Source organism: Brachyistius frenatus, unplaced genomic scaffold (assembly GCF_029030835.1).
Source record: "Brachyistius frenatus isolate BFR_SWC_R1_liver_20210118 unplaced genomic scaffold, ASM2903083v1 Contig_108, whole genome shotgun sequence".
NCBI lineage: Eukaryota > Metazoa > Chordata > Actinopteri > Embiotocidae > Brachyistius > Brachyistius frenatus.
Genome location: NW_027210707.1, coordinates 1,325,102 through 1,339,905, shown reverse-complemented (window position 1 = coordinate 1,339,905; position 14,804 = coordinate 1,325,102). Strand labels below are relative to the sequence as shown.

Here is a 14,804-nt window from a genome sequence, read left to right as displayed (position 1 = left end):
TAGAGAGGGAGAAGCGGTAAGCGGGAGAGATGTAAGAGACAAAAGAGGGAACGCACCGCCGCGCACAAGCAACACAAACACAAGGGGGAGAATATAGAAAAAGAGAAAACTAAGAGAGAGACAGAGCGGGAGGAAGGCAAAGAGGCAAGGTTAAAAATAGAAAATAGAAATCTCCCTCCAGCAGGAGGTTTCATGGAAGCTCTCTGCTCGCCTCTTCTTTTCTCTATCACCCTCTTCCGCCCTTCACATACACTCACTTCATCCATCCATTTATTGTCTGCAGCACACATCCACCCATTCTTCCTTCCTTCCCGTAACATTGTTCCAAATCATCTGCGCCTCCCGAGTGTCTGAATTCGCTCGTATAGACTTCCTTTTCCGTCTCCTTTTCCTTCCCTTCCCGTTTTATCCTCTTGGCAGGAAACGAGAGGTCAGGGGGACAGTGACTAACGCTTCTTCCTGCGACGCCATTGTTGGATCCGTGTGTGTGTGAGGATGTGAGTGAATATGAAGCAAAATAAATGTGGGTGCACATGCAACGCTCCCCCCCCTCCCCCCACTGCCATGATGAATAGAGTCGTTCTGGAGCCCATGTCTTTCATGTTAGTGATAATACTGGTGCACGCGATCAGATATTGCTTTGACAGCATGCCATAATGCATTCAAGCAATCTCGTTGGAGCAGAGGGCAGAGCTGGCCGAACCTTACGTTCAGATTATTTTGCTGGAATATATGATTTATAAGACGAGATACGGTGTCACGAAAAACAGCCGGGAGCTGAGGTCGGTGTCACAGACAGCGATACGCTTCAACCCAGGAGAATTGAAGGATTACCGTAAAATAATACTCTGGCAATAAACTGCTATTTTCTCTCGCTTATCTCCACCGTTTAATTCTCCCGCCGTTCAAAGCTAACGGAGAACTTTTATCGTCTCATCTGTACACAATGCAGATAATACTGTTGTTTCATCTGGAGACGGTAGCCACAACAAAAACATAAAGGAACCAAACATTCAGCTGCACACATGACAGCAAAACTAGAAACACCTGACAAACACACACTTTTCAGCCCTTCCGTTTACGCCTCCTGTCAGCTGCCAACAGTTGTCCTTCCTGTTGCTGCTCCTGTCAAAAGGATCTCTGTCCAATGAGAAGTACATCATCTGAACCGTGTCTTGATTCGTCTAATCCCATATGTTTGGTCACATTTATTCAGTAAATGTATTCATATTAATAAAATATATTTTTGCGCCACAGATTTGGCTGCTGTGCCGTTTTCCTTCAGCCGGAGCGTTGGAGAGAGACGGCATGATGTTTTTTTGGTCAGCTGCCATGTAGTTATTGCTGTGTGCTTATTGTAAACAGCAGTTGCGGTCCATATTCCTGAGATGATAACCCCGCAGAACGGCTTGCGAAAAGCAGCTGGAGCTTAGCGAACGATCCAGAAATCAGTTCTAGGGTGGAGAAGAAGACTGACGGTCGTAAACGCACAAGAAAACAAGTCCAGATCACTGCTGATAATTCACAGACTTTATGACACACTAAACAAAAGAGGCGCTCTGCGTGTGTGTTCTGACATGTGCATGCAGCCATACTGACTAAACACTACTTGCGTGCACAAGGGGGTGTGTGTGTGTGCGGGGGTGTGGTGTGTGTGTGTGTGTGTGTGTGTGTGTGTGTGTGTGTGTGTGTGTGTGTGTGTGTGTGTGTGTGTGTGTGTGTGTGTGTGTGTGTGTGTGTGTGCGTGCGTGTGTGTGTATCTGTCTGTGCATTTCACTGTGCATGTTTATGCAAGGCAGACTGGGGTAAGTCAGAGCCTGGGGGGTACTACAGTGCATTCCCACTGTTCACTGTTGTGAAGACACCCCTCCCCCATCCACCAACTAAACACACCCGTGCACGTGCACACACACATGCAGAGTGGTCCCCTACCCCCTAACGGGAGCATAATAAAAGCCACATGGCCAATGACTTTCAGCTGGCGGCCACGGAACCAGACTCCACCGCTGGTCTGACTGGCTGGCTGACTGGCTGGCTGACTGATTATCTGACAGGCTCAGAGGGTAAAGGGCAAAAGAGACCTTGAGGAATGCAGTCTAATGCTTTCTGCCTGCTTCGGTCCACTCGCCTGAGGCTTCGCTGCGCTCTTGTCTGCACTGGGCCGACTTTAGTATTTCGCTTAATATTCACTTTTGTCCTGCGTGATGCTGACCTGGAAGATTTTCAAAGTGCTGTCCTCACAGCAGATCTTCAGAAATGCACTGCTGTGACACATTCAAACAGAGATTACTTTGGGAGCTCTGCTCATGAAAGAATCCCTCTTGGCTTCACAGCAACTAGACCGAGTTATTATGGGAAGCAGCACTGAATTGAGGGATTAATAAAAACACCAAGAAAAGGCTGTTCAAGAGTTATGAGATATGGTGCCAATGAGCGATGCAAACAAACGTGCGCTTCTCTCCCTCGTATTGTTCGTTTATTTACCTTTCATGCTGGCAAAGCCGAATGAAAATTAAAGAGGTTAACTGTGACCATTGAGAGGCGATGAAAACCCCAAAATAACAGCAATGGCTGTGGTGAAAGTGTGACAAAGGCAGCGGAGGCAGGACAGGGATTTAGGAGCCGTTTCATCTGCTGAAAAAGGCTGCAGACATCTTTCAACGAGGTCGTGAGCTGAGCATGGAAACAATTCACTCTGAAGAGCTGATGATTACATCTGCAGAGACGTACACAAAGGCTGTGAGCCATTGTGTGGACACAGTTTTACAAAAGTCAGGAGACCACTCCAATAACCTTGTAGTGGTTTTAGCAGAAGTTGTTTTGTTCTACGAGGCATTTTTTTTTGTCATTATGTTGTCTTTCTTTTATCTTTTAAATCCACACCCTGTATACCACGATCTTAAATGATGACCTGCTACTAGTTATTCTCTCCTCAGTACCTTCGTCACGTTCGTAGGAATATCAAGTAGCGCTTTGGGCTGCAGAGGTCAAGCTACTGTTTTCATGACTTTCAAACACTCGACACTGGACCACTGTCGCTTTCAGGCCGCTCAGACATATCGAATAGCGCGGCCGGGTTCAGAAGGTCACAGCTTGGCTTCAAAAAGGTGGAATGGATTTAACACTTCAGGTAATAGAACTCGACAAATTTCGTCCCTGTGGCGAATAGGAGTGCAATACACAGTGCAAGTTAACACTGACCGAGGAAACACTCTTTCCTTTTTCTTCTAAAGGGAAGCTTGAAATCAACCGATTAATCTGTCCATTTTTCATCGTTTAAGTTCTGCCACCACGTCCAATTTTTAACGGAGGGTTATGAATGACGGTCAAATGATCAGCTAATTATGAGCACATGGAGAAACAAAGAAATGAAAGCGGCTGGAAAAATGAAATCTACAGCCAGAGAGACAAGTCACATGAAACATCAAAGCTCTGAGTAATTAAAACATGAGTTGCCTTCTGATGGAGCAACAAAAGGGCTGCAAAATCTGCATGTGTCCGCTTCGTGAACTGTCTGAACGCTCGCTGCCCATGTCACTCAACTACAGGGACGCCCTGGAGCACTCAAATTAAAACTGGTCCAAGTAGTAGTACGGTTTAATTCTGCATTGTTGAGTTTGCTGACACTTACCAGAGAGAGGGTTCCGGCCCAGTACCAGCACGTTCGGTAAAGGCATCATCACCAGCTGCTCGAGGGTCTCCTGCAAAGAAATGAAAAGAAAATGTTCAGGAAGGGTGGCACGATTTACATAAACCGGAACCGAGACCAAGAAACTTCATTTAAATCATCAGAGTTCTTGAGTGAAATCTCAACATAAAAAAAAAACATACAGCCTAACAAATGTGTACTGCAGCTAGGAGGGTTTTCAGAGCACATCGCCATCCGAGATGTCTTTTTTGGCACGACAGCAAGAACACAAACACAAAAACATGATCCTCGGGGTCTGCCGGTGTGAAAGCCTGCAGGTGTCGTCTGTAATGGAGAATAAGATCACCTCATAACAAAGAGAGTCAGAGTGGGTGGGGGGTCTGAAGCTTTAACGGCGCCAACATAAAAATGAACAGTATGGAACTCCTGTAGTGGACGGGAGTGACGGTGTGGTCACCGAGTGTGTGAGATGATTATGATGATGATAATGATGATGCAAGTGACAGCGGTATTTATGTGGGTTAAATTCCTGGTGTGGGTTTTTGCCGTAGGGGCCCCTCCATTCACATGTCAATCATGAAAACCAAAATGAAACCATGAGCTGCAATTTTCAGCACTCATGGAGACACATGTACCAAAATGTACATGTACACAGACTGACATGCGGTGTAAATGACTTGCACGTACAATTAGTCTCGATTATAAATAGAGCCTCATCTGTGCCCATTAACACGATGCAATATATACATTACATTCATAAAGAGTCATGCTGGCAGGTTGGTGGGGCAATACGTTTGAAAATGCACACGACGAGTCAACAACCGGCTGACAAAATATTTAACCTTTCAAGTCAGAATAGACCAACTTCAAACCAGAGCTGTGCTGAAAAGGAAAGGCTGGTTTCTTTAAGCGGAAAAGACATGAAGGTCAGTAAACTTGAATATTTCATGTCTATCTGATGGCAGAGAGCCGCTTGAACTCATCTGACCCGATGCCAGTTACTGCTGAAGTCATGACAAAGAGGCTTATATAAGTAAAGGGTTTTGAAGACGTAACCATCTGCCCTATTCATATTGCATTACCTCATCGGGGAGGTAAAGATGTGTGTGTGTGTGGGGGGGGGGGGGGGGCAGCGGGCAATCTGACATCAGTTGGTGGTTTTGACAAAAAAAAGAAACATATGTGTTGTTTTTTTTTTATTCATTCTCAAAAGAATCAGAGAGGTGATGAATTCAGAACTGTAACCCAGCAGTGCTTCTACACAATCCACTCGATCCAAGCTACACCAAGAAGTGCTGCAGGGTTACGGAAAAAAAGGCAAACTGCTGCCAATGTGTAAAATAACGCTGAGCTGTTCATGTCTGAGATTTAAGGCCTTCTTTGAACGAATAAGCTTTTTTTTTTGCAAGAAGGGTGATCGTACCTACAACTGCATGGTCAATATTAAAAATTCAAGTATACGGCAACGCAAACATTTGAAAACATTTTCTCGCTTCTTGGTTACAGTTGAAATAAAATGGCAAATTTGCGCCCTTTCATCTGAGGTTTCCTTCAGTATCTCCCGTACACCTGTGTTTGTTCACGTGCCATTGTTCTCCACGTCAAGGCAAATTTATTCAGCAAAGTTGCAAACACAACTTCAGCTATATCCTCCTTATCAGAGGCTTGCAGCAGTGGAAGGCTCTGAGCCTGCGGTCGTTTAAACCTTTGTTGGCTGTTTGATTTGACGCAGAGACAGAAAATTACCGGTTCACAGAGGAAGATGCGGCTCGCGGGCTGACAGGAGACCAGCGCATCCACGCACATGTGGTCTCAAGCAGATAATAGCACCGTCTCATAGACAAGGAGCTGAGAAGAGGATGTATCGTAAAGTGTCTTTATTGTTTTTTATGATTATAAGAGCATCTGTGCTTCACACACAAACTGATTTTCATTTGAGGAAAACAGGTTATGACACTTTATGACACCAACTATAAGAGTCACTTTAATAGATCGATGCATTTTCACACAAACAGGCAGCCGAGGTGAAGGTCAGAGTTTGGATCGGAGTAAGGGGCAGTCATGGTTAATAGGTTAGGAGCATGGTTGCCATGGTTTCCCCTCGGTGGCGATAAGAGGACTGACCCCTAGTTGCCCCGCCTGTCTATCTCTGTCTCCACTGATGTGTGGAGCGTGCTGGGTGAGAGGTTATCGTATCTTCGAATGCTATTTTTGAGAAACCCCCACCCCCCTCCAAAAAAAAAAAAAAAAAAAAAAAAAAAGCCAAGCTATTTCCTGACCAGAAAAAAGAAAAAGATGCAAATGACATATGCTGACGGGAAAAACGCCGACGATGCCAAGGAGTGATACTGACTACGATGATGACTAATATCAGGCGGTTCCAGGACGAAACGACCAAACAGCCGTAACGTCTGAAGACAAGAGACACATCGACTCAACAAGCGTCAGACAGGGAAACCAGTGCAGCTCAGACGGCCACAGTTGGCGTCTCAGAGAAGCATTTGGTGCGCCCGACAGCCAAATCACCACGAACAACTCGTGACAGCCCCTTTGGGCAAAAATCAACCACCGGATTTTAAAAGTATCAAGACAGCAAAATGTACATCATCAAACGGAAACTGCAGAGCCCAGAGTCACTCTGTCTGAAGCTTCGGGACACTTTGGGCGGTCTCCAACATGTCAGTGTGACTTCTTTGTTGTTTCTTACAATGCAGAGAGCTCAGCTTTGGGGAGAGATGCTGCTGTGTGGAGGGTTATACACGGACTGTTTTTGATGATGAAACAACACCAGGAAAATATAGAGAAGAGAAAGTCTTCAACAGTTTGACAAAACCTCACACACACACACACACACACACACACACACACACACACACACACACACACACACACACACACACACACACACACTTCTCTCTCCACCACCACCTGTCCCACTGCTGACCACTGCTCCCCGTCGGTTCGTGCTCGCACCTGTCCCTCTTCAATGGCTAGTGTGTGTTTGCTGTGTGAGCAGGACATGTCAGGCCACGCCTTGTCAGACTTTTTATACATACATTTATGTCCAAACATAAAAGTAAGGACAACTCGGTTTATCACGAAAGCTGCACATTGCTTTTTATCTTTTCCAGAATGACTCATCGTTTACTGTGCACCACTGCAAGGCACAATTACAGGGAAGTTTATCGTCGGTGCATGACGCACGGTGTTTTGGTACTTCCCTTCCACACAAAATGATTCATTTCAACTGATTTCCTCTCTTTTCACTTAAAGAGTATACAAAGGAATGATGTACACCGTGCAGAGCAGAGCTGTGAACAGTGCTGTGCCTATTCAGTTTCCCTTCCTTTTATCCCCTTCTTTACTCAAGAGTCCAGTGAACTGCACTTTGTCTCATCTGCCTGGGTGTTAGCTCGCAGCTTTGTAGAAAAAAATTAAATAAAAACATCTCACGAGCTTTAATGTATTTTCCTCTTATCTTTAATATGTATTGTGTCCCCTGACTGTATAAGAGTTCAAAGACAGACAGCAGCACTGCAGGACCGATGCAGACCACTGGAGTGATGGATGTTCAGAGCGCCAGTGTCGCTGCGTCTTTCCTGCAGGCCCCAGCACTGTCACATACTCATCATCCCCCATCCAGTGTGCACAGACTGGTGCAGGATGTCCATATATTATCACACTACAGGGTCCCGACTGCTTTAGGAGCTGGAGATGGAAGGACACGAGGAGGTTAGCAATAAAATCAAGAGCAACCACTTGGATGATGAATGTTCTGCTGATACAGCACCTTAAATATGTTGCAAGTAAAATGGACTACATTTTTGAGAGATGTGGGTAATAACACGCTTTGAGGATTAGCAAGAGGCTAATAACAAGGCAAAACTAGAGTAGCCTAGTACAGCGCTGAGATTAGCTGGCGAGGAGCTTAGCGCTCATACATAAAACATGACGGACACTGCAGGAGAGAGACCAGCCGCGGCGGCGATGTGCTACCAACGCTGGGAGGCTCGCACGGGAACGCACGGCTTCCCAATGCAAGAGGCGTCTCCGGTCGACGTGGCAGCCCTCAATTTTCCAACGTGTCTAATCGCGCTCATTTCACACACGGGGAACGTGAAAGTCATCTGAACCTTAAAATGTCGGGGAGGACGGAGTGAACGGACAAATGGAGGGAGACGTGGACGGAACAAGGGAGAGATGCAGCTTTGATTCCATCACTTCTCACTCCAGGCACGCAGGGCTGAGCTGCCTCCTCCTCTCTTCTCATCTCCCCCCGCCACCCTCGCCCCCTCCTCACTCCCTCCTATACCCCCCTGCCCCCCCTCCCTCTCCCTAGCCTGACACTATATTGCTGTATTATTGATTCCAGCAGGACTCGCAGCTCCTCGACACGGGCTCTTCTTCCATCCCTCAGAGATTTTTTTTAGACGGACTGATAGAATGAGGTGCGGGTTTAAGACCGGCTCGTCCACAACTCCGTCCGACACGTCCCCCCAGAGCACGATGCAATTTGTTCACTCAATACATTTGGTCCGTGCACACGAGGTGTGCAAAGCGATTGTGCGTCATGTGAGCGGAGCAGTACCATCTACAAGTTGGCTCTGAATATCGATCTGCCTTCATCCTCCCTACGATGTTAGGATGTTCCTTTTGAAAGGGAATCTCTGCATCCTCAATTCAAACCCAAATATCTATAATATGATGCATTTAAGATGAAATGATTCACAACCAAAGGATTCTGAGCTCTGCATCATGCTTTATGGTCTTAAGCTTATTTGGCATCTGCTGACAATAGAGGTAATATTCTGCTGATCCACCAGGAGCTGGGTAGACGATGCGCACACGCACACACACGCACGCACGCACACACACACACACACACACACACACACACACACACACACACACACACACACACACACACACACACACACACACACACACACACACACACACACACACACCTGCCTACAAGTCCTACCCATCTCTCCTCCCGAGCACAACTTCCGCTACCGGCATGGCTTTAACAAGGAACTAATTGTGCTGCTACTGCTGTGTGAGTGTGTCAGTGTGTGTGATTGGGTGCAAGTGTGCGTGTCCATTCGTGTGTGTGTGTGTGTGTGTGTGTGTGTGTGTGTGTGTGCACACATGCTGCCTGAACCCTAAATCACACCTACTCTGCAGACATGGGAGTGTTACCATAGAAACGAGGAGATGGGTTTATTCTCCCCATGCTCGAGAGTCTGACGCACGTTACAGTAAATGTTCACACACACACACACACACGTGCACACACACACACACACACACACACACGGTCCTCTGCGGACTTCTCTGCTGCTGAAAAACTGCAGCGATTATGAACTTCAAAAGGTTATTACCGCCAACAATGGGAAGGAAGATGCTTCCGCTTTCTCTCACATATAACACACACACACACACACACACACACACACACACACACACACACACACACACACACACACACACACACACACACACACACACACACACACACACACACACACACACACACACCTCCCCATGAACTGCGTCCATACAAAGAGAGCTTTTCCTGTTGTTCAGCGCTGCAACACACCAGAACACAAAAGAGTTTTGCGCACTGCAGTTCAAGGAGCAAATCAGCATCGACCTTGTAGCTTATTGGAAACTACAATTATTACTTGAAGAGAACAGCAATGATCTGTTAGAGGGATCGTTAGCAAAAGTAACTCATCCAGAGTGTCTAATCTTTCATAGAAAGAAGATTAAAAAGAACAGCTGAAATGACAACGTTTATTCTCCTCAACTGAGAGAGTCATTGTTTAATTCGGAGACTGGATATGAACGCATCAAACAAATATGATCATTCATCTTTCTACCTTTCTTCTTTTTTTTTTTGTCAGTGAAGCCCTGCAGAACAACAAGAGAGAGTTAAAAAGGCATGAATTGATAACAATAATTAACACCTAAATTCTGGTCACATGCAAATTTCATTAAAAAAAAGAAAAGAAAAGAAGTGAAACAAAGCCAATGTGCAACAGCTAATTTGAACTGAAAAAACCCCAGAAATCAACAGTTGCTCTTGGTCATAAAAACTGCACTGAAAGGAAGAGCAGTCAAGAGTGTCCTGCTGGCCAGATGGACAGATCATTGCTTACATGAGGAGGAGGAGGAGAAAACGCGCCATTAGTGCCCCGTTTCTTTTGTTCTTTGCTGTTATCTATCAGCTAGAGTGCTTTTTACAAACAGAGCCCCCGCCCGAGGCGCAGCGAGCGGACGAGGCGATCCTGCTGCTCGTCCCAAAGGTGGAGGCAGGTGGGTCGGAGGGAAGCCCGACCCCTCCGCCCTCACCCCCCCTTCCCTCCCCCATCACCCCAGAGGGCTCTGCTTCACACTGGCTGTTAAAGTTCACACAGTTTAAAATCAATGCAGTTATCTTTAATGCGTCACTTAAATGAAGCTTGATTGTTGTTGTTTTTTTTCTTAATCGGCTGTTTGCAATCCGGTTTAATTTACTGAAAGGCTTCGTAGCAGCAACATTTGCAGAGCAGTTGTGATAATTGGATTTTGCAGTGACGGTTTAAAGTCGATGTGTTGCTGCCGGATTGGATGTTTGGGAGGTTGGAGGAAAAGTAGGCTTCCTTTCTTTGACATTTTGAAATATAAAAGGTGCGACTGCTCAGTTAAGACAGTACGAACACCTTCAAAACCGCTTCGTGTTTGAATATTAGAAAGAAAAAAAATCATTTGACCTTTTTTCATTTATTTTTTTAAACAGAGCTGCGACTCCCGCAGATAGTTGCTCCAGTTTAGTCATGGAAAAGCAGAACCCAGTTTTCTAGCTTCCCCCTCTCCCACGTAACGCAGCAGCGCTGCTCGAGCCTAAAAATAGCTCCCTTTCAGCATATGGGAACCTATTCTACACCATAACTGCCACAAATTCCCCTTCACATGTGCTCTGCCTCACAAGGCGACATGCACAAAGAAACTGCTTGCAGACACGTGTGCGCACATACGAGAACGCGGCGTTATTTTGGTTAGGCCGTGATCACTTCCCACTCAAGGCTGTGATTACATGACGTGACCGGTGAGCGGTTCTGGGTGTAAAAAGGGAACAACGCTCAACATTAACATCTTAAAAAAAACACATATGACTCTTAAGATAAGCGACTGCGTGTTTACAGTAAGTCGCTGATTAGAAAGCCAGCAGCAAGAAGTGACACTTGAATGAAATTTACTAGAATGTGTCCCTTGTTTCAGATCAAGAAAAGTACAAAAGAAACATGAATGATGAAACCAGAAAAATCTGCACCACAGCAAGATGATTTTTTTTTGTTTTTTTGTAAATCAATTTCACTTGAACTGAGCGTGTTCGACCGACTCTACTTTAATCTGTTATATTCAGTTTGCGGTTGTTGCATCTGCTCAACTTAACAAGAAAAAAGTAACAACAACTACTTTTAGCAACGGTGCACAATTAAGTATATGATGACATGATAGCTCTTATTAATATAGTCAAATTTTGATTTGGGGAATCAATAGTGATGTGTGGAAGTTGTTGCTTTTAAGCGGCTCTTCAATCTGTCTTTCATTAAGCAAGGATAAAGTTTTAGGAACAGAACAAGGAAATGAGGCTTAAAAGCTTGACGTTTGTGAGCCAGACAGATCGATGTGAATCACCCCTAGACTGATTTATAGTCCCCGAAGTGATGTCTGACTGCCCACTACCTGTGTGAGTGTTTATAAAAACCTAGCCAGAAAGCTAACACCGTCAGCAGGATATTCAGACGAGCTAGCATGCAAGTCTGCATGACAACACACATTTAGCCTGCGGCTGCAAGCACATGCCCTAATAAACTGATTCGCTCATGACTGATGCTGAATGGAGCAGTGGGGTATTTCAGACTTGTATAAAACAAAACAAAGAATGTATTTATACATTTTGATTTAGTTTCACTGGAAGGCAATCAATAAAAAATTTTAAAAAATAAAACACTGTCTCGATGCAAAAATCTGTAATTTTTGATGGAGTCAACAAGAAAAACTATTTTCCATCGCTCCAGTCGCAGCAGACTGTATTCATGTCTGCACATGATTCATGGTGAAGCTTTGTCCTGTATGCGTGTTAGTGTTTGTCTGCTACAGTAAAACATCATCTTTGTGAGGCTTTAGATCAACAAGAAATAAAGCCGGCCTCTTGTGCGCCAATCCAACACGGGGAAGTCACCGGATTCCCGGCAGAACACTTTGAGGAAAATGGCGTATAACGCGTGATAATAGATCGTGATTCAGACAGCAGGTGAGGAGAAAAGCTTGATGTTAATAATTAAGCACATACGTTCACACAGACTGGCAAGAGTCAAGGCAGTGAACTTATCTTGAGGTTTCATGCTTGTTCAGGTTTAATGCCGGCAGACCGATAAACATCTGGATTACAAATTCCAACATTGAATGCTCATTTTAAAACAAGCGCGAAAGACAGGATGCGGGAGAAAGTGGCCAAAGGGACTGTGAAACGTCCTCTCAGTGTGCCCAAGGGGAATGAAAATATTCTCAGGCTGGTCTCTGGTCTGCAGATGATAACCAATATCACACGAAAAAGAAGGTCTGATAACCTACATTACTGGGAAATATACCAAAGAGCCTCGCAGAGGTCTGGTGCCAGGCACCCTGCGTATGAATGGTGGCCTATGTTTCCCCTTCAAACCGTCAAAACAGAGCTACCGGCCTTCACGCCACACCCTATACCCCATACCAAAGCAGTGGCACACAGAGGTGCTCTTATTTTCTAAAGTAATTTCTAACGCTTTAAGGATGGGAGCAGAGAAACACATTTCTGTGCAAATCAGCCAAACATTTATTTGATTACATCCACCACAGTTGACACATGTTTTTGTAAACAACTAAGAATCATATTTTCCCCGCTCCCATCAGTCCGACTGATCCGTTTTGACACTGAATGACACCAGATGCTCCCCGGGCCTGATGTTTGTAAACCAGGATAAAGGGATTCACTTAGCGGGCTTTGAGAAAATCCAGTAAAAGCACAAAGAATTGAGTTCGGCTGGCATCGGCTCCACGTTACAGCCCGCTTCAGGATGCCAAACCAAGGCCACTAAATTAAAAAGAGGCCCTGCATATATTTGGACTGACCACCAGAGCAATGAAACCTTCAGTGGACTCCGCTGCTCAGAAATGACTGAGTAACCAGAAAAGTCAACATCCCACAAAAACAGCAATGCAATAATTGCTAGCAGGAAAACTTCCCTTTCTCTCACTGTTCGAAAATATGTTGCAGCAATCACCGCGCCAGCTTCTGTTGAACATGAAAAACTACATTCACACGGACGAGCGCACACGTGCTTACAGTTCAGCCTCGATGTGTTCACCAGATTCTACAAATCATAGTGGAAGACCGTCTAGACGTCGACCTCCTCCTACACAATCTACTCTGGCAGAACGATGATGGAGACTTTGAACGCAGAAACTCCGACACAAACTGAGCTCAACGTGAGCCCCAGAAATGAAAACCATCATTATTGAGCTCCTTGTTGAGCGACACACTTCTCGCAGCCTCTGCACACACGCTCCTTGGATTACATCTCACACAGAGGCCACGGGGGCGAGGGAAGGGGGGACGGGAGGGGAGGGGGGGAGGGACAAAGGAAAGTCCCAGGAAGAATCCACAACTGTCTGGCTTTAATGCTATAAAACGAGGTTAATAAATTAGTTTAGTCTCGACACCAGAAGATCTTTTGTCGAGTCAGCAGAGGCTCAAATCTAATAAAGTCCTTTCCTCCCTTCCGGACGCGAAATATAAAGCTTTTACAGGAGGAGACAACACATCAGTGCACGGGTGTTTAGAAAGCATCGCTGCATTAACGTCAGATCATGAATCACCTATTGAGTTGTCTGCCTTCTGTCCAACGAGCGGACCAAACGTTTGAGATTGTTTCTAACAGATTCTGACCTGAAAAAACACTTTATCGAATTGAATTAAAAGTGCGAGTTCAAACAGTGAGATCGTTTTATCGATTCGCAGGAAGCATCCAACTGTACAAGGCTTCAACTCACTTCAAGTCTGCTCAGCAGCACAGTGAACTGAAAACCTGGTAACTCCATCAGCCGGAGACATGAATGGTACCGTCTTCATCCAAAGGTCTGCAGAAACGTGAAACCGGTAAGCGAGAAAACAATCACGGGGAACGGTGACCAGCACATAAAGCAAAAATACAAAGCCATTTTTCCATAAGGAATTCAGACAGTGACACATTTTCCGCTGTTTTGGCTCCGAAACTGTGACAGAGGTTGAAGAGCTAAATTGGGAAAACAGAGTAGGACACTCGCACATTTATAGATAAAAAAAAAAAAAAAAAGAAGCCATAACTCCCACACCGTTCAACAGATATGGAGGTGTTAACACCCTCGCCTAAAAGCTGACAGTCAATACTTTCATCTTTAACTCACCGTTTCATTTCCGATGCAGCGAGCTACAGTTCAGAGCCAAAACAAGAACACCGGCTGCACGCGTGTTGTCGGGAGGCTGAACGCATGCATGACGGGGCAAAACTGCACAAATTCATGCGTGTCTGCTTCGTAGTACTCGTGTTTTCGTCCGCAGCCTTATCACCAAAGAGCGGACAGTTTGTATCATCTTACGGTTTCTCATCCTTAGCGCTCCTGCATTTTGGATCTTGGCCTACTTCAGACCAGATTTAATCTCTAAATTTGCCCTTTCGAAATGTATTTCCCTGCTACAATTATTGCACATGCCATACAGTGAAAGGCATATCTGATATAGTAAAAAGACCGATCACCAATTACCAATCAAACGTACAAAAAAGTGGCAAACAAAGTGAGTCTCACCCTAATAGGTTTTACCAAATAAAGACTTTGTATGTCTTCTAATGACATAGTGAGTCACGCAGCCTGGCTTCAGTCTAAAATATGGATTAAAATGTCCAATTAAAACGGGCAAATGCATTTTACAAGGAACCCTTTGGTGGTCAGCTAAGTCCCTAAAAGGCCATCACGGGGCACACAGCGAGGACAACAGGCCACTATGAGGGATTAAACCTGTAGGTGGTCTCCGAGTCTGAGCCTGCAGACACCAGCGGCTGAACAATGGCGTGACGAGGAGGTCAACAGA

General features: G+C 45.3%; 1 protein-coding gene across 7 annotated transcripts in view; it reads right to left on the bottom strand.

The window, feature by feature from the left end:
* The window catches only part of ccdc88ab (coiled-coil domain containing 88Ab), a 65,114-nt gene that overhangs the window by 35,379 nt on the left and 14,931 nt on the right, over nucleotides 1–14,804 (bottom strand). For all 7 annotated transcript variants that reach the window (XR_011311498.1, XR_011311499.1, XM_069712222.1 and 4 more), the window contains exon 4: nucleotides 3,632–3,701. Coding sequence is in view for 5 of the 7 variants with exons in the window: in XM_069712222.1 (XP_069568323.1) it covers nucleotides 3,632–3,701 (70 nt within the window). In the remaining 2 variants the exon portion in view is untranslated. The remainder of the gene's footprint in view (nucleotides 1–3,631; nucleotides 3,702–14,804) is intronic.